This window comes from Diplotaxodon limnothrissa, linkage group LG12, assembly GCF_057381915.1.
Source record: "Diplotaxodon limnothrissa isolate DT_005_m linkage group LG12, D_limnothrissa_male_GT1.1, whole genome shotgun sequence".
In the NCBI taxonomy this organism is placed as follows: domain Eukaryota; kingdom Metazoa; phylum Chordata; class Actinopteri; order Cichliformes; family Cichlidae; genus Diplotaxodon; species Diplotaxodon limnothrissa.
In genome coordinates, this window is record NC_140607.1 from 20098362 (window position 1) to 20126171 (window position 27810).

The 27810-nt window shown below is 41.1% G+C and overlaps 3 protein-coding genes across 3 annotated transcripts; 1 reads left to right on the plus strand and 2 right to left on the minus strand.

Annotated features, from left to right (window-relative positions):
• Positions 1 to 202: 202 nt before the first annotated feature.
• vcp (valosin containing protein) lies at positions 203 to 9923 on the minus strand. The gene is made up of 17 exons (XM_085367276.1): positions 9797 to 9923; positions 7899 to 8010; positions 7617 to 7789; positions 7392 to 7534; positions 7143 to 7273; positions 6913 to 7044; positions 6233 to 6335; positions 5902 to 6035; positions 5430 to 5565; positions 4332 to 4444; positions 3766 to 3930; positions 3393 to 3515; positions 3078 to 3290; positions 2621 to 2929; positions 2024 to 2179; positions 1757 to 1911; positions 203 to 791 (listed from the first exon to the last, which is right to left on the minus strand). Exons 1-17 carry the CDS (start codon positions 9811 to 9813, stop codon positions 686 to 688), a joined length of 2421 nt encoding a protein of 806 aa, XP_085223402.1. The 5' UTR covers positions 9814 to 9923; the 3' UTR covers positions 203 to 685.
• A 1066-nt stretch (positions 9924 to 10989) lies between these two features.
• fancg (FA complementation group G) lies at positions 10990 to 19591 on the minus strand. Its single transcript, XM_085368191.1, has 14 exons — positions 19523 to 19591; positions 18876 to 18975; positions 17854 to 17979; positions 17555 to 17727; positions 17008 to 17161; positions 15526 to 15656; positions 15290 to 15436; positions 14932 to 15092; positions 14749 to 14815; positions 14351 to 14667; positions 14227 to 14267; positions 13961 to 14134; positions 13204 to 13318; positions 10990 to 11083 (listed from the first exon to the last, which is right to left on the minus strand). Exons 1-14 carry the CDS (start codon positions 19589 to 19591, stop codon positions 10990 to 10992), a joined length of 1869 nt encoding a protein of 622 aa, XP_085224317.1.
• Positions 19592 to 22221: 2630 nt separating this feature from the next.
• Positions 22222 to 25996, plus strand: LOC146621196 (neurofilament medium polypeptide-like). Its single transcript, XM_085368535.1, has 4 exons — positions 22222 to 22972; positions 24181 to 24380; positions 24498 to 24622; positions 24718 to 25996. Exons 1-4 carry the CDS (start codon positions 22222 to 22224, stop codon positions 25994 to 25996), a joined length of 2355 nt encoding a protein of 784 aa, XP_085224661.1.
• The last annotated feature ends 1814 nt before the right edge of the window (positions 25997 to 27810 follow it).

Genomic DNA, 27810 nt, shown 5'->3' on the forward strand with positions numbered 1-27810 from the left:
AAAACTTTGTTACATGCCGTCTTTCTGCAAGATTTACATCTCTGTCAAACAGGCAGATAAATGGCAAATAATACCAGGTACCATAAATGCAGATGATTTAACCTCACTCTGATGAATCAAGTATCTGTTTAACTTAATTTTGTAATGCCTAATATACAAGCAATAAAAAAGCTTAATAGAAACTGACAACAGTTCTGTTTCGTGAGATTTTATTTTCCAACAACATAACCTTGACAAATTTGTAATACATTATATGCTACTGTTTATTTAAAAAAACAAAACAAAAAAAGGAAGTCATTAGCAATATGTTTGTTTTTTTTTCTCTTTTCTTTCTAGCATAGAATTCCATCACTATAGTCATTCATGTTGGTTGTGATATACTGAGAATGAGGCCACTCAAACATCACCCCCCACCCCAGGAAAAAGAAATCCACAGTTTTTCCACCTTCCAATTCCAACATCCCCTTACCCCACCCACATCAAAGCCAGGGCAAACCAAGCAGCTACATGCTTTCTCCAAGGGGGGAAAAAAAAGAAAAAAAGAAAAAAAGAGGGGAAAAAAAACAAACCATACAAAAGAAAAAAAAGGAACACATGAAAGAAGCACAAAGTCCTAAAAATGTGGAATCTGGTGAGATTTGTACAGGTGTGATCCCAGTACTGACCACTGTGGGGCAGTGTATGTTTATCCATACAGGTCATCATCATTATCTTCATTGAACACTGGACCGGTGCCAGTTCCACCAGAACCATGGCTTGGACCACTGCCGCCTGCAGCACTGGAGGGAAACCTGAAAGGAAACATTTTTATTTATTCTTTATTCTTACATTCAGAGGAAACTTCTCCAGATATCCTTTAAATACACAGCTGGTTTCAGCTTTTGAGTGTATTAAAGAATCTACTCTATTCAAAATAGTCATATTACAGTTAGAGCTGGGCGATATAAGATTTTTTCATATCATGATATGAGCCACTAAAGCATTTAAGTTTCAAAATAGAACAAACAAAACAGACTACTAAATTGTCACTTAGAAACAAAATATTAATTCTAAAAATTAATCTTAGTTTATTTTACAGAAGAAGAGACAAAATTGACTAACTTATATAATATTGCTTTGGAAGTGCTGTCTGAGATAAATGTTTATGTCAACGGAGTTGGTAACAAGGATCCATTACCTTAATTAGCTGCTTGAATCCTTCATTTTCGACCGTGTTTATTGGTAGCATGTCTTTAGCAAGACAGTAAGCTGTGGCATTCGTTATGTTGCTATGTCTCTCAGCTTTTTTGTCATATGGTAAGACGCTGGAGAAAGCAGACTTAATTGACTGTTGCTGCTTCGCAGGGATTCCCCTGGTTGTTTTCGATGACGAATTAGCGCTTTCAGTCAGAGATTGAGGGTGCTCTAGTGGGTGACACTGCTTCAGTTGATAAAAAAGGTTTGTTGTATTTCCAGACTTTGTGGGAACATGCTTTTGGCGCAATTTACAGTGCGTGTTACTCTGTTTTTTGGTCAGACTTCAAATAGCCGAAATACCTCCACACTACGGAATTTCTCTGGCCTTTCCTTTCGACAATCTCTAGTTTCATTTTTCTATCGAGAAAAAGTTATTTCGCAATACATATTGTTCTATCGCCCAGCTCTAATTACAGTACAATCAATGAGAACTTAGAAGGAATAGCATCCACATTAATGGTTCTTTTCTGCAAAACTTAAAACTACATGACTTTCAAAATTTAGTATGAAATGAAAGTACCTGAAGCTGCCAAAGCCACGGCTCTGCTGCAGTGTCTGAGCGAACATCTCGTATTTGCGAATGTCATTGTCACTGACGGAGCGGCGAGCAAATCGCATTGCCTCTTCAAAGTGGTCCTTCCTGATCTCCGGTACAGGATCATCCTCTTCTACCTCCTATGAAATCAACATTTTATACATGAGAGATCAGAGGCAGCAGCATTGCAATAGTTTGAAGATGCTCATCCTGATATGAAAAAGTGAACACGGAGATAAAACAAGTGCTGACCATAGCTGATGGGTTGGTCTGCCTCTCCCTCTCTCTGCGGATCTCGTTTTCAATGCTCTCCCTGATGGCCAGTTTACACGCCCGCTGGCAGATCTCTGTGAGATCAGCTCCAGAGAAGCCGTTGGTCATCTTAGCCAGGAAGTCCAAGTCCACATCCTATCAAACGGAGACAATGTCAAATTTTAACTTCTATTCAGTTACAATTAGTAAGTCACATTTTTTGTTAGCTACTTTTGGCTGCTCCCCTTGTCACAAGAGGGCCATCATATTGGGCATCTCTGCTGAGGTTTCATTTGGCAGTTTTTACACCAGATGCCACTCCTGATGAAACCTCAAAGGGGACATTTCTATTAATGTTCTAAATTGCTTGTAAGACCATTTCTTAACATCTATCATTGTTCTAATAAACAATCCTGAAGTAATTAGAAGCAAATTTTAAATTTTTAACAAAATGACAACATTTTACAGGAATTCAGCATCAACTGTTTGTATGCTACTTTATGCTACAGTAACTACACCAAGAAAAAAACAAACAAAAAAACAACACAAGAGTTAAGTGGGTATGTCAGTTGTGTGAGTAAGTAGCAGCTTTGTCACCTTGCTGATGGGACTCTTGCGGAGGTTGGCCTTCAGGATGCTGACCCTGCTCTTCTCGTCAGGCAGGGGGATGTAGATGAGCTGATCCAGACGGCCAGGTCTCAGGATGGCAGGGTCGATGATGTCTGGTCTGTTTGTGGCTCCAATGATAAAGACGTTTTTCTTGCTTGACATTCCATCCATCTCAGTCAGGATCTGGTTGATGACGCGGTCTGCGGCTCCACCGCCATCTCCCACGTTGCCACCACGGGCCTTGGCTATGGAGTCCAGCTCATCAAAGAAGAGAACGCATGGGGCTGCTTGACGAGCCTACATGTAGAAGATGAGCACACACATCAAATATACAAAGAAATCTGTCCTATCCAGCACCAAACTGTTAAATGTGACAACTCTGATTTAACAACATTCAAATTCTCTGACATCCAAATGCAACGACAGATATCCTACAAAGTCTCACCTTGTCGAAGATCTCTCTGACATTAGCCTCAGACTCTCCAAACCACATAGTGAGCAGCTCAGGTCCTTTGATAGATATGAAGTTTGCCTGGCACTCGTTGGCAATGGCTTTGGCCAACAGAGTCTTACCACATCCAGGGGGACCATAGAATAGCACACCCTTGGATGGGGTCATGCCAAACTTGAGGAACTTGTCTGGGTGCTCCACTGGGTACTAAATTAAGTACAAGTAAGGGGGGAAACAGTTAGAGACAACACTAAGCCTTCAGTTTACAATGTATCAGTTGTTTCAGACATTTCTAAATGAGGCTCATACCTGCACCAACTCTTGCAGCTCCCTCTTGACATCATCCAGACCACCAATATCCTCCCAGGTAATGTTGGGAACCTCAACAACAGTCTCTCTCAGGGCTGATGGGTTGCTCTGGCTCAGAGCCCACTGGATAACAGAGTTGATCGTGTTAGTATTGACGCCAAAAGGCAACTACTGGCTATGTGAATACCATCTTAGGCCGGAACTGCTGAAGACATCAGACATGCACTTTCTTGAACACAGAACCTGGCATAGCCCCTAATGAAATTTGCATCAATCCAACTCCAGACTCAGATACATAGTACTGTCCCTACCATGACAGCAACCCTGTATGTAACAGTAACCCCAGTTAACGAAGGAGTATCAGATTGCTTACCTTGAAGTCATCCATGGTGACAGCAAGAGAGTTCATGACTTCAGCATCAATGGTCTCATCCTCCAGGTCAATCAGGTCCATCTTCTTCCTAATGGCCTGCAGAGCAGCCTCAGAGCACAGAGCTGCCAGATCTGCACCCACATGCCCGTGAGTCTCATTGGCTACCTAAAATTGGAAACAGAGAGCTCAACACTTAGGAATTCTTCCCTAGGTTTCCAAGCAATGTGCCTTACATGTGACAAAGACCTACATCTGTAGCTTTATGCAACTCAGCTACTTGATAATGGATGACTGTGTCACAAGGAACAATTATAATACACTGAATGCCAGGCCAAGTACAGTCACTAAGGTTAGCTTGGGAACTGAGTAATGTGAAAGTAGCTCTTCATTAGATAGTATAACAGCAGATTAACAATAGTTACATATAATTACTTAAAACATGTAGTACAATTTTACTTCTTAGTCTCAGGCAATAATAACCATATGGCTATACCCATCGTTCAAGGAATCCGTGTGTTGTATCTTTAAACCACACCAATTACAAGAAAGGAGTTATGTGTACAAACCTGTTCCAAGTCAACATCATCAGCCAGCTTCATGTTCTTGGTGTGAATCTGGAGAATCTCCAACCTTCCAGTAGCATCAGGGATACCAATGTCAACTTCCCTGTCAAAACGCCCTGAAAGTGACAAAGATTAAACCCAAGTATTAGTTTTAATGAGAAACCGTTACATGAATAAGATTATTAAAGTCCAAGAGTAAACTCAAAAGTAAAACTAGCTGTTTATTTAAATACAAACAAGAAAAATTGTTTTTTGCATTGGTGCATACACCATGTTTCAGGAATGTGGAAACATGGTGTGGGAATTCATGACTGATGTGTTTGCACAGCAACAACCCATCTTAACTTCCTGTTGAGCACATATTGCAGCTGATGCATCCCCCCATCATAGTTCACTGAACATTGTTAAAATAAATAAATAAATAAAACATTTACACCCCATGTTTAGCGCCTCGCTAACAGAGAAGTACAACACTATCTGCTGATGTTACAGAAGTATTTTAGTATGAAGACCAGCATAAATCATTCCATTTAACAGCATTCATATTTGAATGTTCAGAAAACATCCATGTCTAACTCTTTGAAAAGCCTTTGTTAGGATGTTTCTGACAGCTTTGACAAACTGAAGTGCAGAGTTGTGAGAAAGTGACCCACAATTAAACTGCAGACCCCACAAAATCAACACACCAGCAGTTTTAAAACTGCAACGACAAGGTTTTAGGAGGCATTCAAACAGTACTCTTCATGTTATCTAAAAATCTAACAACTTCATGTGCACGAATCTGTTCAAGTAATGATTTAACTTGAAAAATTATATTTTAATTTGCCTGAAGAGAAGCTGTAACGAACATATTCTGACACTGCTGAATATTATGCAAAAATAAATACATAAATAAATGATTAAAGTCTTAAATTTAAGCCTAAATATTGTTTAAAATTACTCTTCACACAAATTTGTAGTGAAATGGTGAGATGTTATAAATTAAATTGCTGGTGTGTTGCTGACTTAACATTTTATGACAAACAGACACACACAAAGTGGATGTTTCTTTAGGTTTTGGCCCATAAAGTAAATTAAAGACATGCTTTAAATACAGTTTACCAAATCTCCTGAGAGCCGGATCAATGCTGTTGGGTCTGTTGGTGGCAGCCATGACAATGACATGAGCTCTCTGTTTCAGGCCATCCATAAGAGTCAGAAGCTGAGAAACAATGCGCCTCTCCACCTCTCCATGAGTCTATTTAAAAAAAAACAAAACAGGACATTTTAAATCCCATGTAGAAATTAGAGTGCTGACTGAATTAGAGTACTTAATCAGGTAGTCATCAATACGACAGAGTTTTGGTTCAGGTCGCAGCTGCTAGATTTTTAACACAGTAAAAAATAAACTTCAATAAATACATAAATAATTGCTAAACATTTTGTTTTCATTTCCAAGGTCTATAAACTTTTGCATTTATTTCACAAGAGTCACATAATAAAACTGTGTGTGTGTGTGTGTGTGTGTGTGTGTGTGTGTGTGTGTGTGTGTGTGTGTATTTAGCCACCTATTCAGTTCCATGATCTTGCTTACCTTTTCTCTCTTTGGAGCAATTGCATCAAGCTCATCGATAAAGATGATGGCAGGAGCATTCTTTTCAGCTTCCTCAAAGGCCTTTCTCAGGTTACTCTCACTTTCTCCAGCCAGCTTACTCATGATCTCAGGGCCTAAGACACGGGCAAACAGTTTGAAAAGCAACCCCACCCATAGTATCAGCTACTGATAGGACTCTCATAAATACTCATTTAAATCAATCACAGACATTAAAAAACAAAAACAGCAAACCCTATCTAAATCCACTCCAGCATCAAACAGTCCTAACTAGGATTACGTAGGTATAGAAGAAATAAATTAACGTTCACACCATTAATCAGAAAGAAGAAAGCTCCCGTTTCATTGGCCACAGCTCTGGCAATCAAAGTTTTTCCAGTTCCAGGGGGTCCGTAAAGCAGAATTCCACGCGGTGGCTGTAAATAAGGGGGGTGAAGAATGAAATCAAATTTAAGACAAGATTTTTTTTCTCTTAAATTGAAAGTATTTTATGACTGATATAAAGGCGGCAGACTGAATCTCTTTGAACTTTGAACCTCTCGTCAACCATTACATGAAACAAACTGAAACTCAAACAAAATATAGAAAGCACTCTTACTATACTTTGATGAAATACTAGAAATGCATACTAGATATGATAAGCATAGCACAGCAGCCCAAAAAAAAGAACAAAAAATAAAACAAACAAACAGAAAAAAAAAACAACAACACACATACACACAGATGAAGAATACTCTAAAAGTCCGTGTCATTACCAGTAGGTATTTTCCACAGGTCATTCCTGCACAGGTATACTTTTACTGGAACAGATTAGGATCTCTAGGCTGTATAAATTGTTTAGCTGAGTGGGAAAATTGGCCTCATTTTTTTCCAAAAATACAGTTAAAATTCTTACTTTACAATTCTAGAAGAAAGCTAAACCGGATTTTCAATTTACATTTTTTTAAGTTAACTTAAAAAAAAGAAAGAAAGAAATAGCCCCAGCAGTCTCACCTTGACTCCTATGGCCTTAAACAGGGCTGGGTGCCTGAGTGGCAGTTCCACCATCTCTTTGATCTGAGCCAACTGCTTCCTTACTCCTCCAATGTCATCGTAGCCCACTTCATTCAGGGACTCTTCCTCATCCTGCATGTTCAAACACAAGCTGTTCACATTTTTGTGCAGTTGATTTTTTCCATTTCTTTTCGGTACAAGTTAAACCACACACAGTTGCTGCTACCTACCTCTCTCCGAATTGGCTCTCCCTCACAGTGAATGACAGTATCAGGAGCAACGATGCAGTAAGGGGATGGGTCAGTCTCTACCACCTTGAACTCCACAGCACGCATTCCTCCTCTGACCAGGAAAATGTCACCTTGACAAGGTAAAAGTTGAAAACATACAGTTTCAATAGAGTGGTAAGCTGGTGTACCCTGAAAGAGATAAAATATGCAAATAAAACCTCTGGTCTGACAAAAGAAACTGGTACTCACCTTTGCGGATTGGCCTGTAAGCCTCCAAGAAATATGGCTTCAGGTAGACCTCAAACAGGTTGCCAGTAATTCCTTCTACTGTGTCATCTATTGGAAGAACATGAATCCTCTTTCCATACTTCACATCAGGACATGGCTGAATGCTGAGGGAGATAATAGCCTTAAAAACACAAATTTTTCAAAAGTTGTTAAATTTTTTTTATAAAGTTGTGTGCTTTTACATACCTGATGACGTCACCCAGGCGGACCCTCAGATTGTTGCGGACCACCCTGTTCATGCGAACTTTTTCGTCAGAACAGGTGTCATCAGACAGCACAATACACACAGTCTCGCGCCTCTTCTTTCCTTTCATCAGCACTGTGTCTCCACGGAAGAGCTGCAGCTCATCCATTTTGGTCTTTAAACACATTAAACCATTATTTTGTGAATATCAGTGTTACTACCTTTCATGACAAATCAAAGTCTTGAACTTGTTAATAAAGCGATAAACCATTCCAACTATTTACCTGAGAGAGGGAGACCACGCTGTTGTCTTCATTGATGGATTCATCAACAATCAGTCTGTTGGGTCTGTTCTTCTGTTTCAGAATTGCAGTTGCAAGATCATCATTTTTGGATCTATGAGGAACGCAAAATAAAAAGGTCAAACACAATATTTCAGTACCTTTAAGGTCTCATGTGTAGTTTCCACCACTGAAGGAAAAAAAAGTGCTGACCAAGTCAAAATTTGAGGTTACCATCTCAAAATCTTGATTTTTTTCTGAGATAATCAATTGAAATGTTAACGACGCTCTGCCTGGCAATTTTTTTTCAAGCCCACGCATATTATATACATTACAATAAATAGAAAAGGAAAACTAGTAAATAAAAACAGTCAAATGTTATCATTACCATGTCATAGAACAAGTCAATTTTAAGTGTAGTAACATCATTAATAAAGTTGATGAAACTGGCTCAAAAATTACTGTGCACACTGTGAAACTTGTAACAGTTTCTGGCTTTGTCTTTGGGGAAATGCAAAGCACTTTTTTCTACCCTGTTTTGAAAGAAACTTTAATAATGGAGTCAATAATGTGAACTCCTTCAAAAGTTGCTTGTGCAACACTGTAAAAACCACACTGGCATGTCTAGTACTCAAATGGGAGTTCTTGTACAATAAAATTTTGGTACCTTGTGTTGTTACTGCAAATGCTTAAGTTGTGTACGTCAGTGTATTGTTTGTAGACTTTTATAATGACCCACAGAAATAAGTATTATAAATGTAATTTACAGGATGTGGCAGAAACCCCCATTTTATATTCCATGCCCATGTTTCTACATTAACTCTTGTAATTAAGCACTTATGACCAACTTTGAGGTATTCAGTGCAAACAGGTCGTTTACACAACTCGCCGATTGTGATTCAGTGCTACATACGGATAATTCACGCCATCATTCGTACATTCAAAATATTAAAATAAAATATATGGGTATAATATCACCAATATGATTCTGTAAAAGTCCGGGACAGTTTATATGGTTTCTCTTTCATGTTGTTAGCACGCTAACCGTAGCTTTTGCGCTAACACACTGGCGAGTAAGCGAGCCCAGATGACACAGCAAAAGAATTAGAAAAACTTTGTTAGCTAGGTCCTCCCTAAGCACTCATGCTACAAATGTAGCGTGAGTTTTCAGACGTTAGCTACCAACGTAATCGTGGGGTACATATTGCTTACATGTATTATTTCATTACTGTTCAGCTAACGGCAAATAGAATCCAACTAAACTGAGAGGCATTTGAAATGAGTGTCCAACACTGTTAGCCTGCTAGCTTGTTTGTACTGTGCAGCTATAGCTTTAAAGATAGCCATTTAGCTGCCTAGCGTTTTCTTTACTAAAGCCTTTAACAGGTAACATGGGTTTATGCCATTTACTGAGCTCATTTATATTCGCTGTAATGAAAATCTGATAACCAATCTAAAAACGGGCCATTCACCGGTGGGTAGGCCACTGTGTCGGTATGATGTGTGATGGTGGATGGCTGTGGCCTTGCCAGTGCTGCTAAGCTAATGTTAGCATTCAAACACGACAGCGATGACTGCGCTTTGTCACACAGCTGGCTAACGCTCAGCACCGTTAACCGGTCAACGACAACGGCCTGAATGACAACAGTTAGACAAATGTCAACAATCATAGGGAATTGTACAATTGTGAGAACTACACTGTTACGTTAACCAACGGACAAAAGTGCGGAGGATGAAGTGACTGACCCCATTAGCTACCCTGTTAGCAATGTATTAGCATTCCAGCTAACTTTAATAAACTAACGTATTTTAACTTACATTAGGTAATTAAAAGGGATTTGTTGGTTGGTCTTTTTTTCGAAATAAACATTGTCTGAATACACTATGATAATTATACTCACTCCCCTCCCGAAGCCATGGTCGTCCAACCTGGATTACAATTAATAAATAAATTCTAGCTAAATGTTTAAGAAGCTTAACCGGTTCTCTGCTCAACCTTCTCTGTGATTTCACGCGAAAGAGCAGCGGTTTCCGTGCTTTCTTTACACTTATACCATGAACTGGATGCATCCTTCATTCTGATTGGCTAGCGGTTGTCTGTCAAACCCATCAACCAATCAAAAAATTGGAGTTTGTTGTTACCGAGTCTTTTGGACGAAGGTTTTTCTTCTTATTGGTCCTTCGACTGAATTCAGCCACCCAATTAACTTTCACCGCGTTGATATAGAATAATCACCAAAATATGAAATTGACTCTTTCTGTTGGTAACAGCAAATGTGTAAGATTAAATTTATGGAAGACAGATAACACATGTATACACACACTTTCAAGGTAAATAATGCATTTTTTCCAAGAAAAACAACAGGATATACTTCATTTATTCAATTAAAAAAAAAAAATGAGACAAGATGTTAGATAGCAATACATTTTTGTAGCTTGAAATTTGATCAAAGACATCCTAAGTAAATTATGTTCCCTTAATGGATTGTCGGCTAACCCATCCACAACACCTCATTCCAAACTTTTTTAACACCAGCCATCACACAGTCTGATATATGGTATACATCATTTATCAAGGCAGTCCATCATGTAATGATCAATGTCCAGTTTATCTTAATGGAGATGCTGATGGAACCGTTGTCAGCTAGAGTGTGGTATGGTAACTAAGCTGAGTATTATACTGGAGGAACTGGCATGACAGATACTTTTCCCTGTATGGTGTGTGGAGGGGGGACTGCAGTGTAGCTCGTAGTTTTTTTTGCTTAACCGTTTTTGAAAATTCAGCTGACAGTGCATGTACAGCATATTAAAGGTTTGCTGATGTAGAGAGAACTTTATTGGCTAGATCACCTCACCAGACTTTTCTTTCTTAAAGGCAGTTCAGCAACTCCAAACAATGCATGCCCTAATCTTCCATCATTTCATGCATACAATACACATACACTGTGCCCATCCTTAGTTTCAAATGCTTACAGTAAGCTTTATTTTATTGTCCCTGTAGGTCCATGTTTGTATGGCGTGTGAAATGAAACCCATAGCAAAATCGATCCAGCTCATTAAGTCACAAGTAATTCTTCTTTTGTCTCCAGTCTGATTAGGTAAGGCCAAGTTCCTGTATTCTAAAGCGCAACTCCACAGAGTCCAACAAAGGGCCAGACTGAGGATCCTGTAGGTACAAAGGCAGTTTTCTGCAACACAGACAAAGATTAGAGTCATCATTGCATAGCTAATGTATCTGCATATAGAGAAGTGATTAAACTATCAATCCTAGGGAAAGAGGCAGGGAAGACCCTGGTGAGGTCAGACAACCTTCCACGTAGTTTCATCACAAATTAACATAACATGTGTGTCTGTGGGAGGAAGCCAGAATACCCAGAGAGAGAGCCTGCAAACTGTCAGCTTGTATTTTGTGAGGTGACAGTGCTGACCTCTGATAACCACTGGAATAACATCCTGGTCGGGCCAAGTATGTTAAACTCCTGCTTGGCAATCCAGCTAAATCAAACTCCACTTTGTGTGTGTAATTAGAAATTATCTCAAATCCCTTTTGAGTGCTTGTTCTTATTTACATGCAATTTCCAACAAAAAACAACAAGAGCGAGAACAAACAAATTGTCACCTTGTGACTGACTGTCAACCAACAACAATGAAGTTGCTGTTTCATTCATGCTCTATTAAGCCATAAGATGTAATCACTTAATTTTAATTCATCTTTAAGCTTTCTAAGCCACTTTATTTGTCTCCAACTTTTTTTAGCAATAAGCTACAGACCAACACCTGAAGGAGTGTCAATCCCTGTGCAATTTATTGAGAAACTGCACCGTGTAGCTACAGCACAAATTCCTGATTTATTTAGCTCGTCCTTGACCCTAACTAAACGTTTGTGTCTAAGTTGAAGAAATCTCCTCAAGGCATTTGAGAGAAATTGCTTTCATGAGAGTGGAAGGAATATACAAACAGCCGGAAAACATTTGCACATAGCGAGAGAAATTGACTGAACCACAGAGGACTAGCGATGGCAATGTTAAGGCTAACTCTTTAATACACATTTGACCTTATATTACCTGGTAACATTTTTTTGTGTATACTAGCAACAAAAAAATGGCACAGCAGTATTTTGGACACATCTGAAACTGTGCTGTAGAGAAGGTTATTGAACAAACTGTGATCCACCACGGATAATCCTGACCACCCCTGCAGAATTTACAGGACATGCAGCTGAAAACCTTCTCCAAACAGGCTAATTTAGGTCCTCGCCATAAACACAGATAAAGGAAATCTTTAAAGTTCACCCAGTATCTCCAGATCACAATACATCTGACTAGCTGATCTAACCGTCCACCATATTTTACACTGTCTGACATTTGATGTACTTACTACATTTACACCATTACTGGTTCATTTTATTTTATTGATTTTGAGCCATTTTATTATTGTGTGGTGCAATTGTGTGATGTTGTATTGTTATTATTGTTATAATAAGCATTTTACATTTGTACTATTTAAATTTCTTTCGAGTTATATTTTTACCTACCGAGTTTCTTTTTTTCTCTTTATCTTTATTTAACTTTCTATCATTTCTACCTTAATGCATTATTCAGATTTTCTTGAAATACTGAAGGCTGTTGTAACTCAGGAATTTCCCAACTTATGGGATATATAAAGCACATCTAATGCTTTATAAATATTGCTGTGAATAGGAGTTAAAAGATGTCCACATCTATTGAAATTAATGTTGAAATGATTCTGCTATCGAGTTGTGCCCTAGCCTGGAAATCTATGTGGTTACAGCAATCTGACAGCAGAAGGGTTATTAACATTATGAAAATTCACTGAATGCAAATTGAGGAAAAGCTTTGAATGTGACTTTATCAAAAGACTGAAACAGTGGCACTGGTATAGCTACATATTATACTGTGGTATTGAGAAACCTGCAAAATAAAAATAAAAATGCATGAATTGTATAAAACTTGCCAAATTCCAAGGTGTGAGTGCCTGTCAGTAGATGCAGCTAAGATATCAGTATGAGAGGCCAGTATGACATCCTTCCTGGATAAAAACATCAATGACCCAGTTTTAAGAAAAAAAAAAAAAAAAAACCTAGGTGACATCCTTTTCGAGCTGTTGTGTTCACAAGATATTCAGAAAACTTGACCTCTAACCTTGACCTTATCATGCTCCCCAACTGTGTCCCGGAGTTCCAGTCACCATAGGATCAAATATCTTCTACAGTATGACGTACAGCAGTTAACATTATAAACTTCAAATGTAGCGACGGCATTTAACAATACAAGAATGAAAGCCTTACTCCACTGAGGTCTGAGTCGTGAGGCTCCAGGTCTTTTCCCAGCAAGCTGCTGCCTCGTGCTTCCTGCCAAGCCTCCATAGCACCTCACCGCACCACAGCCCAGCTCCTGTATAATCTGAGACAACACATACAGCACAACAACGTGTTATAGCACAATACCATGTAAATCAAATCCACACTCAATACAATCCTGTGGTCTACAGTGTTATGGCCCCTCCCCTTTTTGTCTCTGCAGGGTTTCCTCCTGCAGAGGACAGTAGTGGAGAGGGTCATTGGGATAACTGGTTTACACATGTGTAGCATATTCCACATGGTTTAAGCAGGCCTGAGCTCCTAGGAATGACACCTCCAGATTTTGTTTTTGTTTCCTCTTTCACACCGATGCCAACATCAGCACATACATGTAATGCTCATCCGTGCATCCATGTAATGACTGATACTTCTGACTCCTCATACCTCATGTTTATTAGTTTTCTTTATGGTAAATAAAACAATGATGAGCAATACAACTTGTCTTGTGTCCCCTATTTGTCACTGAGTGTGGGCCAATAGTGAAGAACAATGTGATAAATGTTACATATAAGAAAAAAAGTATTAAATACACTGATGTATAAGATTAGGAGTCTATGACTTATATTATTTTCTCTTTGTATGACCAGCTAGCTACAATGACAGAGTACTGCTGATATATCAAATGTCAGAAATAGCTTCAACTTCTGCTATTCACAGGATTAAGTTACAGCTGTGGCGTGTATACCTGGGAAGGCCTGCAGGCTGAGCTGGAGGTCCCTCAGCGCCTCTCTCAGCTGGTCCATCTGGGTGAAGCTGATACCCCTCCATGCTAGTGAAAGCCCCTTCATTCTTTGCAGGGTGCAGAGATCTTTCCCATGCTTAACATTCACATCTGCAGCAGGGATCTGTGGTTGGAAATCTGTAATCGACCATAAAATACAGAAAATAACAGAAAGACAGAAAAAAAGGCAAAAGTCTCCCAAGTATTTATAAACTCATTAAGGTATTCACCTCTGTTTTTTAAGTGCACCTTCACCAGCAGGTTGATGCACCTGTAATACAGAATGCAGTGTTTTGTTTTGTTTTAATAACTGAATTACGCTGAAACAAGTAAAATTACTTTCATCTCTCACACCTCGTGTAATGAGTCACAGCTTGTTTCCAGTCCTTCAAGTGAGCGTGGCAGTGACCCTGGACGAGGTAGGCAGCTGCAGCCCAGAGGAGCATCGCCACTTTATCTTCACCCTCCACACTCAGACCCCTCGCGTCTCCTCCAATTCCTTCCTCTGGCTCTTCCAACACCACTTTCTCTGGTACCAGCTCCAGTGTCGTGCTGATGACTTCATTGCAGAACACCATACAATCTGCAGGACGCCGGGTAAAGAGCAAGGCAGTGCCAGCCTCCAGGTAAAGCTCCGGCATCCTGGGTAGGACAGAAACCTCAGCATCAACCTGAGGCAAACAAATACATGTCATTGAACCCATTAAGGAGAATTGAATTGTGATTTTGTTTGTTATTATTTTCACTCTTACTGCATGTTGATCCTCTGAGTGAAGAGCAGCCAGCAGATCCAGATAATGTTCAACACCCTCAGTAACCCTGCAGAAACATCAGCAACACTCCACTGTTAATACAAGTATACTTTTGTCCTCCTCTCTATTGGCATTTTCTGTTTTGGAGTAGAGGTCAGCAAGCATCCCTGCTGCTCTTCTTACCTGCCACTGAGCACACATTTGAGGGCAAGGCTGTAAAGGACACTTAGGGCAGACGGGACTGAAAGCAGCCTGCTTAGTGATTGGCTACTGAGGAGTAAGGACGGAGAGAGGGGTTGGATACCTCCCAGAACGGGCTCTGTAGCAGGGGGCAACATCAAAGTCTGTGGGAAAAGATAGGTCTGATGTTTGATGCAGGCCTGAATTTAACTGAAAATATGTCAGTGATCAAAATAAACTTCTTTATCTTCATCTGTGAGGCTTCTAACTTAAAAATATATGTACATGCAGGGATTACCGGCATCCTTTCTCTCGTCTGCATGTATGGCCTTTATGTGGAGAGTGTATGTGCATCACTCACTGAGTGCAGTAGGCGAAGAGCCTGTATCTCAGCCTGTGTGTTTCCCAGCTGTCTATAGATGAGCATGCTTCGGTACAGAGCACACACACAACGGGAGTCTGTCTCGAGTGCCCTCTTGTAACACTGCAGTGCCATCTGTGGGCGGTTCTAGAGACAATCGGAAAGACAAACATTAACTTAAGACAACTGCTTAAAGGCTGCTCTTTTGTTTATATGATTACAGTGCATGTGTATACCATATGAGCGAGGCAGGAGCCTGAAAGAAGGTGTGTATATGCCACTAGAGCCCTGGTAGCTGGCAGGGCAGAAGCCGCCTGTAGATCAGACAACGCTTCTGAACTCCGACCCTCATTCAGCTTTTCTGCACCTTTTTTAAACATGTGGAGTCACACAGAGGAAGTCTATGAATACATCACAGTCATATTTCACCATCATCAGTGTTCATAGCTGTCGCTAGTGTAAAAAGACACATTAGCAACCAGTGTTGGTCAAGTTACTTGAAAAAAGTAATCAGTAACTAATTACTGATTACTTCCTCAAAAAAGTAATCCCGTTACTTTACTGATTACTTATTTTCAAAAGTAATTAATTACTTAGTTACTTTTTAAAAACACGATTTACAACCTGAATAGGTGATAAAGCGATAGATCTTTCAGCCCAATTCTACTTTTTCTACATAATCCATCATACAAAATGTAATCAAATGGAAAAGTCCCTTTTTAAAACTTGTTTTATTAGTTTTAATCTTTTAACTTTATGCATCAAGCAAAAAATTAATTAAATGCAACATTCTCTGACTGGAAGAAATTTGTTTAATATTTAAACCTATTTTGTGCACATTCCAGCACATAAAATATTTTTTTTTGTGTGTGTTTACACTCACTCTTTCAAATAGATGCAAGTAAAACACAGCAGAAAATAAATAAAGTCAAAGACTAGCGGTCCTTTTGCTCTATTTTCACCTGTAAAGCAGGAGTTGGGTAGGCGGAGGTTTACCCTGGTGCAGGTGTGCCGCAGCGGTCAGTGGAAGAATCCGCGAGTTTCTCTGTGAGTTTCACATTACGTCATAGCGCACTCGGTGCTTGCTTGGAAGTTTAGGGGTTTTTTTCGCTGTAAAAAGAAGTTTTCTTCCCACGCACAACGGACACTAATGTTTTTGTCACTTTTTATGGAATCAAACTTAAAGTAAGGTCAGTACTTCCACGCTTTAAACGCTGCACGCTCATACTCTCTCCCGTACTCGATATATGATCCATTGTTGATCTGCACACAGCTGCTGCCACGAACGTCGCACTCGCTTATGTCACTGTCATGAGACACTCTCGCAAAAAAAAATCAAATAAAAAAAAAATCACGGTTTTAGTAACGCAGTAACGCAGCGTTCCTACGGGAAAGTAACGGTAATCTAGTTACCGTTTTTGCAATAGTAATCCCATACTTTACTCGTTACTTGAAAAAAGTAATCGGATTACAGTAACGCGTTACTGCCCGTCTCTGTTAGCAACACACAAACCTTTAAACATGTCACAAATACTGATTTTGGAAGCATGTAATAATAGTTTGCTGACAAGGGATCACCGAGGTGAAATGTTAATTTGCAAAGCAGAGAGGAGAAATCTACACTATGACTTATGCCTTATTAATTATGGTAGCATGAGCAGAAACAACTATAACTGAGCCTCAAAAATACATTGCTAAAAAGCATGAATGTAGCCAACCTTGAGCAATGGAAGTGCAGATCTGTAATAATTCGGTAAGCCTTTTCGGTTCCATCACCAACAGAGGACTCTTTGACAACCTTCCTTTTGCCTCGCTTGGACTGCAATCCCCAACTCCATCACATACTATCTCACAAAGAGAAGACATCTGCTCCTGCATGACATGAAAAAATACAATAACTGAATCATTTTAAACAAGAACAAAAACAAATCCAAGATCAAACTTCCATCTCCACTCGACAGATGGGGACTGCACACAGGTCTTTAAATGCTTATACACTGTGGAGTATCATCAATGTAGTTTGTATTACATGCAGTGACAGAAAACACTGGGATAGCATGAATCCAACAAATAACTGTGGGAAAATAGTTTCTACCAACTCTGTGTCAGGTGACAAAGAACAAGTCAAAATCAGCACAGTGATTTTTCCCATATAAAGCAGTTAAACAGGCATCTCATGTGGCTAATCAATGCATAGATCCTATAGTTTGTTTAAAACTAAAAAGAAAGTAGAAAGGCGTGGACATAACCTAAAAATCATCTTACCTGTAATTCCCCTATATTTTCTAGCTGGCATTTGGCCAGCCATAGTGCCCACTGCAGACAGAGGAGGTACAAAACATGAGGATGCAAAGCTGTGTTTCCCGCTGATTTAAGCCCTGCTCTCCACAGCACAAGCGGATCAGAAGTATCAGCGTTATTTCCTGTCACCTGTAACACTGTAAAGAAGAATGGCAGGCTGTAAAATTCACACTTGAGAATCTCTGAACTTACAAAAACTTGGATTTGTGGCATTAGTTCCTGAATCGTATCATATATGGCCATTTTTTCACATAGAGGCCTACCTCGCTCAGTGGCTTCTTTGAGGAGCAGCTCAGCTTCTGAAAATTGAGACTGAGCAGTAAAGCATACACACGTATTATACACCACTGCCAACTCCAGCTGCGAGTGATCTACATGAGGAGGAATACCTGCAGAAGAGAGACGCGTAGAAAGAAGCTGCATTGAGGTAAATTATACGGTGTCATGACTTCCTTTTTTAAATATATATTTGTCACACTTGCATGTTTCAGATCATTAAACTAATTTCAATATTAGACAAAGATAAACTGAGTAAATCAGAATTTTTTTTTATTAAACCTTCAAAAAGTTCAACCTTTCATTTCATCAGCCTACAAAATATTCTCCTGTCTTGGGGATCGAGAAGTCTTTGTGTTTGAGCAGTGGTTTTCTCCTTGAACTCTCCTATGGATGCCATTGTTGCCCAGTCTCTTTCTTATTATTGAATCATCAACTCTGACCTTAACTGACGTATGAAGTCTGCAGTTCTTTAATGTTGTTCTGGGGTATTTTCTGACCTCCTGGATGAGTCGTCGCTGCACTCTTGGAGTAATTTTGGCCTCCTGGTCACTCCTGAGAAGTTTCCCCACTGTTCCAAGTTTTTCTCCATTTGTGTATGATGGCTCTTACTGTGGTTCACTGGAATCCTAAAGCCGTAGGAAATTTCTTTGTAGCCCTTTCCGGACTGAAGGATGTCAGTGAATTTGTTTCTCGGGTGGTTCTTTGGGTCGTGGCATGATGTGTTGCTTTTTGAGAACTTTTCACTTTGTCAGACTGTTTTAATTTAAGAGATTTCTTGATTCAGCTGGTCTGGCAGTAATCAGACCTGGGTGTGGCTAGTGAACCTATTCTCAGCTTTCCGAGGTGGGTAGGTTTGGATAGCTTTTTTTATTGAATAGCTCTTAATAAATGAACTAATCATTTACATTTAAAAAATGCTTTTTGTATTTACTCAAATTATCTGTGTCTAATATTAACATTTGTGATGATTTGAAAAGTAAAATGTGACAAATATATCACATAGTACCTTGGATTTTCCTCAAAAGTTTGTGAAATTCAGAGGAACACCACCTCAGGCTGGACTGCCTGTGGTCTCGGCTCACAGCACCTCCAGCTGCCTCCAGCTGCTGAAACAATCAAGTGAAAGCAAAATGACACCATGATCAGGATGTACCACAGTGTTGGATAAATTTATGTCAGATACCTTCATGAGAGTATTTTTGAGAGCACTTCACATTGCAAACTACCATCATGAGGGATACCCCCTACTCCTTTCTTATGTTTGGTATAAGTGGCTTTGTGTAACTTAACGCTGTTCTACATCTCCAATAATAATCCAAAACAATATCATAAAGAAGACTTCATGACTTGTTCTCCAGGTAGAGTATTTTACATAATTGTATAACACCTTAATACATACGCAAACCTCTTCTATTTCTGTATTATGTTACGGTAGGGAGGCTAATATACAATCATTGAAGAAAAAGACAGCACAGAAGGACTTCAGTCTGTCAGGAGAAAAACTGGCTCTGTTTTACATTTTAGCACATGAATTAAACTATGAGATTTTTGGTCATCTAATCTATTCGCAGTTACAGTTTTATTTGATGTTAGTATTGCTAATTAATCGCAGAGCTGTGATTAAATGTAGACCTGCTAGCCGGCCTTACCCACCTTACACTTATTTACCAACTCGTTGTTCTCCTGACTCCACTTCTCGAGTAAAGAGGGCGGCTGATACATTTTAACCACACATCACATCGGTGTTTGGTGAAAAAGCTGGAGTGGTTTCGTTTGAACTTTCCCTCGTTTGTGAAAGAGAAGCGAGCAACACAGGAAATAAAACGTTACAGGCTGAGTGGCAGCGGGGCTCTGCTGCCCCCTGTGGACACATGTGGGGATGACACCGGCATTCTGCTGACTGACCAGCAGGTGGTGCTGTAACGGAGTCAAGTTTAGATGCTTTCTAGAAAGTTCAATCTCTGGGTCTGGCAGAGCCATGATCAAGCTGTGAGCTACTTCTCTATGGTCAGTAAATTTCCACAGTTACAAAGCTATTTTTTATTATCTGCATGACTGCTGTGTAGTTCTGAAAAAAAAAGCATCAGCCTCAGTTACATGTATAAACATGCATGCACACATACTCAAACACACAGAAGTCTAATGTAAGGAAACACTATCTAAACCTTAATTGAATTACAGCTGATTCATCCGTTAGACTTCGGACTACCATTTTTCTGGATGTCATTCTCAAGGTGACTCCCTGTTTTGTCCCCCAGTTCCAGTCACACCCTGTCATCCCTCCTTCAGTGCATCCACTTGTTCCCTGACGACTGTGTTCTTCGTTGTCTGCCTTCCAACACAGCCTTGCAGCTCTTCTGTTCTCTGATAGTCTCAAATCACTGAAATGTCTAAATATACCCCTCTGAAACAAGGGAAACTCCACAGCCTAAACTCAGTGCACCTGCAAATGCAAGATATCATTCCTCTGGGACACGTTTCACTTTTTTCTGACGTTTTCCTCTGCATCGATTCTGCTATTTTCCATCTCTGTATCTGTCTCACTCTGCTGCTGTCTGTCCATCCATCGCTTCAAGGACAAGGCCGCTACATGGCAACATCCTTTGTGCTCTTCTATCAAAAGCCTTTGCAGTGGCAGTCATCAAGCTTTCAGCTATATTGAAAAATGTGACTGATTAATTCACCTATGACAGCACAGGAGAGAGGATTATGTTAATTCTGAGAAGCAAAAGCAGGAGACAGACTGCAGGTGACCTGTTATTTGGAGGTCATATTCCAAGCAATATATCTTAGTTTGGCTGTTACAAGATTTTTGGTTTCAAGTAACAGATACTCGTGCTTTCAGGCCAGCCTGTTTTGAGTTACTGCAATAACTGCTGATAAACCTCAGATCTGGCCTGCTGCTTATATTTCATGTGCACTTACATTTTGACATGCGCTACAGAAAGTGCCTTTCACAGCAGAATCCTGTCATCTCTGTTGCATTATCCTCATCTATAAAACATACAGCCAGTGGATGGAGGGGCTGTGACGCATGTAATTCCTATGCTGGAGAACCCCCACCCCCACCACCCCACCCCAAACGTGTGAGACGTGATGCAAAGCACACAGAGACTTTTGCGTGTTTCATTACAAATGTAGCGCATCTGCTATAGAGCACTTAAGTGTCACACATCTATGGGTGTCACTGAGCTGATGACATTAATGTTACAATAACAAAGAATGGCTGAAAATGAGAAATCGCTGCTGTCTGCTAAATGGTGGATTCTTCCAAATATTTGCTCATATTAAAGGCGAGGCCTACAGTTTCCCTTTAAGGTAGAATAAACTCACTCACCCTGAGTGATCAATAGGTGCTGTATGTGCTCTTCAGAACTGCTCCTCTTCTCAGAGCAGACATCTCTTTAGATCAGCAGAGACAGCTGTTTGGGGTTTCTGTGAATGCTGTATCAGTGTAACTCATGCTGCTGTTTTTGGTTTCTGTGTCATTTGTGTGCATCACACACTCAACCTGCAATCAGATTCTGCACATGTTAAAATTGCTCTCTCAAAAAGAAGCAGAAACTAAGTGATGGGAAGCTGCTTTCTGAAAAGGGGAAAGAAGGAAATACTCTTTGTGTGTGTGCCTGTACTAAAAGAAGGAGTCTGTCAATGGCCCAGCAGTTGAGTTGAGTCCCAGGGGGTATGGCTGTGGATCTGCAAACTCACACTGCAGCAGTGAAGCTACAGAGAGCATCAGCAGAACACAGTGGACACCCACACAATCAGTCACAGATGGAAATGAGCAAATTTGCTAAAATCATTTACAGTTTGTTACATTTTAAAGTGGTATTTATTATTAAGATGAGTTGTCCCTATTAAAGAAACATATTAGAAAGAAGGTCCACCAGGACTTTAGCCACATCTATGCCCACAGTATTCCCATGTGTTTTTAAATATATATTTTTTAAACTGCGTAAAGAAACCCAGAAGCAGGCATTTGTGAATATGATTAAAATTATTTATATTACAATCTTGTTTTGAAACATCGCCTAGATATTTCCAGGTGCAGTTTTGGATGCTTAAAAAACATATCGCATGTTATAGTCCCAATATTTAGGATTGTTCCGTCAGTAAAGTATCCCCTCATCAACACCTCTAATACCTTCAAAATACATACTTATCATCAGGATCCTACACTAACGGGAGCGAGTATCGTCTTGCCATTCCTGCGCAGCCGGTAGTTTTCTGAGGAAAAGGTATCTCTTTAAAAACGAGCGTGTCTTGGTGCTGACTACTGTCTTTTCCCTCCCTCCTATAAAAGCTGATCGCTCTCCCTCCTACTGCAGTCAGTTCTCACCGGCCCAGCCAACATGAGTTTCACGGTAGAGCATCACTTCATGGGCCCGAGCTCGTACCGCAAGGCTCGGCCCGCCTCCGTGTCCTCCAGCGGCTTTCACTCCCAGCGCCGTCGCCTCACCTACAGCCAGCCATCCTCAATCGACAGCTTGGAGACCTTTAACGGCGACATGACTCGGAAGAGCGAGAAAGAGATCCTGCAAGCTCTGAACGACCGGTTTGCCGGCTACATCGACAAGGTGCGCAACCTGGAGATGCACAACCGCAACCTGGAGGCGGAAGCGGCGGCGCTGCGGCAGAACCAAGCCGGGCGCGCCTCCGTCGGGGAGCACTACGAGAGGGAACTGGGTGACCTCAGGGGTCTCCTGCAGCAGCTGACCGGAGAGAAGGCCCGCGCGGCTGTGGAGCACGAGCACTTGGAAGAGGACATCCAGCACCTGCGGGTCAGGCTGGAGGATGAAGCGCGGAACCGGGAAGAGTTGGAGGCTGCCGCTCGCGCTATGAAAAAGTATGTCGAGGAGTGCCGGCTGGTACGCCTGGAGCTAGACAAGAAGCTCCGTGCGCTGGAAGAGGAGGCCGCTTTTCTTAAGAAGAACCACGAGGAAGAAGTGGCGGAGCTCTTGGAGCAGATTCAGAGCGCGCAGGTGAGCTTCGACATGCGGGACACCCTGAAGGCGGATGTCACCACCGCACTGCGCGAGATCCGCTCGCAGCTGGACAGTCACGCATCCAAGACCTCAGTGCACGCCGAGGAGTGGTTCAAAGGTGAGTCCGATCAAAAAAGAGGAGGAAAGTTTATTGAAACGATCAAAAGTCTCCGTGCGTAAAGTCACGTTTGTCCGCTGTCCGTGGTGCTGAAGTGTGCCTCATGGATCCAGATCGGGATTTATTTGAGGCGTCTCCGACTGTTACGTTGGAATGTTGGTTGATAACATTTATTAATCTATCACATCGAAAACTTTAGAGGTTAAATTACAAGTGACGAATTACGCGAAAGAAGCAAGGTAACCAGTTTGGAAATGCGCAAATAAATACATAAAATAATAATAATCACTTAAATAATATCAATAATTTGCCTTTTATCTTAGTTGGTGCCCTTTTCTATGACTGCGCAGTTGCGGCATAGTGACCTTTTAAAAGAATATTTAAAAAAATTAAAGGCCAGCCCTGCAGAGGTGAGGTGGCACACAGCGAAGAGACTACGATTAATTTGCACTCTTGCCGACTAGCAGTGGGTGTTCACTACCTGTTTCTCTTTTTGCTGTGCTGATGGATCTGACCCTGGACTTCCACGAGTAGAAAAGTACCTTTCAAGGTCGCGGCGGGCTGATAATGTTTCATCAGTCGGTCGTGCTTTTTACAGCCATCTTCTCCTGGCTGATGTGATTAATAAAAGCACCTGGACGTAGATCTGATGCATAGAATTACTAGCAAAGCAATAAGTGAGACATGATCTTACAGCCACTGTGAGCAGCACTTAGACACAGCACTGCTGACTTTTATGGTGCTACATAAACACACTGCTGACAACTTTGAAGGCCCAGAAGGGTTTCCTGCGCATTGTAGTTTTGGGTATGTCAAAGGACATATTGGTCTATACCCAATCCCTCTCAGTAGGTGTACATTTTGACCTGGTACAGCTAGTAAAAGGTACAAACAAATTGACCTTCTTTGAGTCCAGCTGACTGCAGCAGTGGTTTATTCATGCTTGGATGCAGGAGGGAGCTGAGTCAGACTATTGACTGGCAGCTGGACAGTGTCAAGGTTACAGAGGATCTTTGTAGTAACTGTCTGTTCTCTAAAGCAGGACTGGTTAAATATTTTCAGTTAAAAAAAAGGCCTACGTCTTTAGACTCAAAATGTTCCCCTTTCCTTTAAAAGTATGCATATGTGTCATATTTCAGGCGATTATCTTAATTAAAAGTGATTTCTAAACATGTCATGTACTTTTTAAAATTCGTTTTTTTCCACAGTGCGCATGGAGCATCTGTCCGAGGCTGCTCGGTCTAACCAGGATGCAATCCGTGGAACCCAGGAAGAGATTGTAGAATACCGCCGCAAGCTCCAGAGCCGCACCATTGAGCTGGAGACTCTTCGAGGAACCAAGGAGTCACTGGAGAGGCAGCGTATAGAGAGTGAAGACAGACACCAAGACGACCTCAACTCACTACAGGCAAGGCATCAGCACAGACATGCAGAAAAAGCAGAAATGCACCAATACTGCAAATCTCTTTTCAGACACTTGATGAATGATATGTGACCAGAGAGGATGTTTACGTTTGTTTTGCAGGAAACCATCAATCAGCTCGACAACGAGTTAAAAACTACAAAATGGGAGATGGCTAGCCAGCTAAAAGATTACCAGGAGCTTCTGAATGTGAAGATGGCTCTGGATATCGAAATTGCTGCTTACAGGTTAGTTGGGATCTAAAAAATGTAACTTTAAATTGGTTTCTTTATGCTAAAAGTGATTAACACTTTCATTCTCTGTGTTCTTGTCTTCCAAACAGGAAACTACTGGAGGGAGAGGAGAATCGCTTTGTGTCAGGTGGAGGCCCATACTCCTACCTGGAAAGCAGAATCTCTGCCCACTTGAAAGTAAAAGGAGAAGAGATCTCTGATACAGTCATTGTAGAGGAACAGACAGATGAAACACAGGTGACGGAGGTGACAGAGGAAGCAGATGAAGATGAGGAGGAAAAGAAAGAAGAAGATGAAGAAGAAGCAGAGGAAGGAGAGGGTGAAGAAACCAAAGAAGAAGAGGGTGAAGAAGAAGGTGAGGAAAAAGGAGATGAGAAGCAGGAAGGAGAGGGAGAGGAAGAAAAAGAGGAGGAAAAGGAAGAAGAGGGAGAGGAAGAGGAGAAAGGAGAGGAAGAAAAGGCAGGTGAAGAAGAAGAAAAGTCCAAATCTCCAGAAAAAGCTGCTTCCCCTCCTTCAAAATCTCCTCAATCTAAATCTCCTACTGTCAAATCACCAGAATCTAAATCGCCACAAAAATCACCAGAAGCCAAATCACCAGCAGCCAAATCCCCTGCAGCCAAGTCTCCTGCAGGAGATGAGTCAAAGTCACCCGTGTCCAAATCCCCACCCAGCAAGTCTCCTGAGTCCAAATCTCCTCCTCCCAAGAGCCCTGAACCAAAGTCTCCAGAGAAGGAGAAGGCCAAACCATTTTCTGCCAAAGACACCCCTAAAAAGGAGGAAAAAGAGGAGAAAAAAGAGAAGCCTCAGCCTGTCAAAGAGGAAAAGAAGGAGAAAGAGCAGCCTGTGAAGGAGGAGAAGAAGCAGGAACCCAAAGAGAAAGAACCAGAGAAGGTGGACAAACCTGAAACAAAGAAAGAAAGCAAAGAAGAGGAAACACCAAAAAAGGAAGAGGCTTCAAAACCTGTAACTCCCAGCAAGCCTGCTGAGGACAAGCCAGCCCCCAAGTCTGAGGCTAAAGAGAGTACTCCCCCTGCCAAGGAGGAGGAGAAGCCCTCTGCTCCTAAATCAGAGAAGGCCGAACCTGAGGCAAAGCCAGCTGCTAAAGCAGAGCCTGAGAAAACAGAGAGCAAGAAGGAGGAGAAGAAGCCAGAGGAGAAGAAACCAGAGGAGAAAAAAACAGAGGAGAAGAAGCCAGAAGAGAAGCCTAAAGCAGAGCCTGAGAAAAAAGATAGCAAGAAAGAGGAGAAGAAGCCAGAGGAGAAAAAGGAGGCTAGTAAAGAGGTGAAGGAAGGAGCAAAGATGGAGAAGGCTGAGAAATCTTCTGGCACTGAGTCAAAGGAAAGCAAGGAGGAGAAACCCAAGAAGTAAGACAAAAATGCTGCGTTTCAGGGCTAGAGGAGGAGATGCCAAAGATCTGTGATGGAGGGAGGTGAGGTGAGGAAAGGGCAAAAAGTGACTGAAGAGAAAGAGAAGCTGGATGTACCCAGCAGTTCAGATGGGCAATAAAATGCCCAAAGCCAAGCAGGTAACAGTATGTAAGCAATAGTGATTTCTGTAGCAAATACCCCCCCCGCTCCCTACGTATGGCCATTATATGCCCCTGATGCTTCTGATGTATGACTGTAGTGAATACAGAATGCTCTTAAACTCTTTATCAGAATGTGACAACTGCCCTTAATCAATATCAAGTGCATTTAAACAGGATTCCCGCTGATGGGGGCAGGAGGACCCTGCTGCACCTACGCAAGCCTTCAAGGGTAGAGATGTCAAACCAATGTCTAGCTAAAGATTGTCACAGATATTGAATATGAAAACTTATATTTACAAATGAATAAATAAGGAAGACTTGAATTTTGCTTGTTGTGCACCTTAATGCAGCTTCTCCTTACAGGTGAACTGGAGTGTCTCACTCTTCTAGTCTGCAGTGTTAGGACAATGATGACTGTGCTCTGTATAAACTGCTGAGAATATGCAATATGAAACACAAAAATAAAGAATGAAAAATGAAGCACACAAGGCTTGGCGGCTTTTCTTCATGTATGCAGAAATCTGCAGCTCATTAAAGTGAAGATTAATAAAGTGTCAAGAGAAATTCTACGAGGTGCGATGCCAAAAGGTAAACGCTGCGAGTTATTGCACTGCATTGCGGCTGTGGAGAGGGGGAGCTGTACCCACTCTCCAAAGCTGCTGCACCCTTCCTCATGTCCCACAGACCGCGTTCATGTATAAATCAAGAGCAGTGTCGCCGGCTCGCACAGACTCTCTCTCTCATTTCCAAGGCCTGTCTCATTACAAACAGGAGCAGAGGACACACATTTATCTTAGGATTGTTAATTAAAAATCACCAGAATGATCAAATTGTCCTACAGGCACAGCCATAAAATTAAACAGAGCAGGCTTTTGCTTTGAAACGTATAAATAAGAAATGCAAATCCTCCTCTGTCACTTGTGGTTTGGTAATATTTTGAAATATTAAGATTTCTTTTGTTTGACAGAAATAAAATGTGTGGTTACTTTTAATAGGATTTTCTAATGAGTGCTGGTGAAAAAGACATTCATTACCATCCTACTGAAAAGCAGGTAACTGTTAGATTTGTGCCATCACCAAAAGCTTCTCTTTCTTGGTGAAACACTGACATTGGACACACTTTGGCTGACATTGTGAGGCTCTCTCTCCTGGCACGACTGCACCCCCCTGTAATCCAATTTCACTGCATCTAATAGATGGCTGTGTATTAATGAGATCAGCGACTGTGTCATTAAAAAACCAGAGTCGGAAGACGGAGATTGCTTTGACTGCTGTCACTGCCATCTGTTGTTAAACAGAAATTGACTGTTTTATTGATGATTGTGTACTCTGTAAAGTTTATTTTTTTCCAAAACATTTACATCATTGCTAAATGTGACTGCTCTCGGTGCAAACTGAACAAAAGTGAACCAATATAAGATCCATCAATTTTAACTGCTCGTCCTCTTTGGGGTCGCAGAGCCTATCCCAGCTGTCACAAGGCGGGAGAGGTACATCCTGGATAGATTGCCAGTCTCTCACAGGGCGAACAGAGATACACATTCACACCTATGGCCCATTTAGAATCACAAGTTAACCTAACGTGCATGTCTTTGGCCTGTTGGATGAAACTGGAGTACAGGGGGAACATGCACACTCTACACCAGGGGTCCCC

Bases quoted from the DNA above. Each gene is read 5' to 3' on its own strand.
- vcp (XM_085367276.1), bottom strand. The intron at 2,930-3,077 runs GTGAGACTTTGT...TTCTACATGTAG, and splicing joins TCAGAGAGATCTTCGACAAG to GCTCGTCAAGCAGCCCCATG. The intron at 792-1,756 runs GTACTTTCATTT...GTTTCCTTTCAG, and splicing joins CGTGGCTTTGGCAGCTTCAG to GTTTCCCTCCAGTGCTGCAG.
- fancg (XM_085368191.1), bottom strand. From the start codon at position 19,591: ATGTATCAGCCGCCCTCTTTACTCGAGAAGTGGAGTCAGGAGAACAAC. The intron at 17,162-17,554 runs GTAAGATGATTT...CATGTCATGCAG, and splicing joins AAAATATAGGGGAATTACAG to GAGCAGATGTCTTCTCTTTG. The intron at 15,657-17,007 runs GTTGGCTACATT...TGTTTAAAAAAG, and splicing joins CTGCACTTCCATTGCTCAAG to GTGCAGAAAAGCTGAATGAG.
- LOC146621196 (XM_085368535.1), top strand. From the start codon at position 22,222: ATGAGTTTCACGGTAGAGCATCACTTCATGGGCCCGAGCTCGTACCGC. The intron at 24,381-24,497 runs GCAAGGCATCAG...TTTGTTTTGCAG, and splicing joins ACGACCTCAACTCACTACAG to GAAACCATCAATCAGCTCGA. The intron at 24,623-24,717 runs GTTAGTTGGGAT...TCTTCCAAACAG, and splicing joins ATCGAAATTGCTGCTTACAG to GAAACTACTGGAGGGAGAGG.